The sequence below is a fragment of the Parus major genome, unplaced genomic scaffold (genome assembly GCF_001522545.3).
Source record: "Parus major isolate Abel unplaced genomic scaffold, Parus_major1.1 Scaffold372, whole genome shotgun sequence".
Lineage (NCBI taxonomy): Eukaryota > Metazoa > Chordata > Aves > Passeriformes > Paridae > Parus > Parus major.
In genome coordinates this window covers 102,453-103,988 of record NW_015379296.1, presented here as the reverse complement: position 1 = coordinate 103,988, position 1,536 = coordinate 102,453, and the positions used below count along the sequence as shown (strand labels likewise).

The 1,536-nt window shown below is 69.5% G+C and overlaps 1 protein-coding gene across 1 annotated transcript; it reads right to left on the bottom strand.

Moving 5' to 3' along the window:
* Positions 1-6: 6 nt before the first annotated feature.
* On the bottom strand, positions 7-1,536 carry LOC107198921 (drebrin-like; the record flags this gene model as incomplete). The annotated part of the gene is made up of 5 exons (XM_015616191.1): positions 1,494-1,536; positions 1,306-1,418; positions 1,157-1,231; positions 558-692; positions 7-419 (listed from the first exon to the last, which is right to left on the bottom strand). Coding segments are annotated over exons 2-5 (689 nt in total), but the record flags the coding sequence as incomplete, so codon positions are not given.

Genomic DNA, 1,536 nt, shown 5'->3' with positions numbered 1-1,536 from the left:
CCCCGCCACACTTCACACTGGGACTGTCCCAGCCTCGGTACCGGCACCGGGACCCCACCGAGGTCCACACCAGCACCCCCTCGGTATCGGCACCGGGACTGTGACCCCCACTGGTATCGGCAGTGGGACCCCTGCCGCGACAGCACCGGGACCCCCAGGGACCTCAGCTCTGGGGCCGGGACCCCACAGCACCCCAGACCGGGACTGCGACCCCCACCAAGCTCGGCACTGGGACCCCTGGGCGCAGCCCCTGGCAACCTCAGCCCAAGGCAGCAGCCGTGACCCCATCCCCGGGATCCCGGGGGACCCCCCAGCCCTTCCCCAGCCCCCCGACCCCTCACCTCAGCCTGTTCCCAGAAGGAATCGCGCTGGGTGCGCTGCAGCTCCAGCGCTGGGTTGGTCTTGCGGTAGTTGGTTCCCTTGGGGAGCACAGGGGGGTCAGGGCGGGATCCCCAAAACCCCTGGAGACCCCCGGGAAGGGCGAGCAAACACCCATCGCCCCCCAAGTGCTCTCCCCATTCCGGCAGGGACATGGCCCCAGCGAGACCCCCACTCACCACCAGCTCCGGGGTGTCCTGGGGGGTCCTCCTGGGTGGGCGAGGGGCGGGGGGCTCCAGCTGTGCCAGCACTCGGCGCAGCCCCTCCAGCGTCACCTCCTCGGAGCGGCGGGCGCTGATCACGGCCGTGGCCTCCTGCCACCGGGATTGGGACCGTGTCACCCTTCCCACACCCCCCAACCCCCGCACGGATCCTCACTCCCCGGGGAACCTCGGCTCGATTCCCTTGGACGTGTCAGATGTGGGACTGGATCCAGATGTGGGGCAGGATCCAGATGTGGGGCCGGATCCAGATCCCGGGCGCAGACAGATGAGCGGAAGCTGTTCCGGGGGATGGGGAGGGCAGGACCCCCCCGTCAGGACGGGGTTGGGGGTGGGGAAGGGATCCCAACCACAGCTCCGGCGCGGCGGCCAAGACTGGGAGCACTGGGAAAGCGGCGGCTGAGTCAGCAGCGCCAGGAATGCGCCCGGGCACAGGCAAAGGTCGGGGTGGCGGGATGGGGGGGGACAGGGGAGGCAGGAATGGGGAATATTGGGGGGGCAAAGACCCCGACATACCCCCCCCAGCACCCACCGAGGGCTCCGTGCCCCCCACTCACCCTGAAGAAGCTCCGGATGGCCGGCAGGTGCCCGGCACACGCCGCCCGCTGCGATTCCGGCACATTTTCCCCCACCTGGCACCGCACCCATGGCTCAGCTCGGGGGGGTCCCATCCGGGGGTCCCCTCGAGCAGCCCCCCCGCACTCACCCAGCTGATAAGGACGATCCTGGGGGTGCCGGAACCGGGATCGGGGACCCGGCACAGCCCGTACATGACGCTGCCCACAGAGAATTTTCCAGCGAGCTCATCCGGCCCCCCGGCTGTAATGAGGAGGGGTCAGAGGGGGGGAACTCGGGGGACCCCCCAATATTCCCCGAAAACGTCGCTCCCGGTACCTCCGGAATCCAGGAGCTTCAGGTCGTGATGCTTCTCATAGCC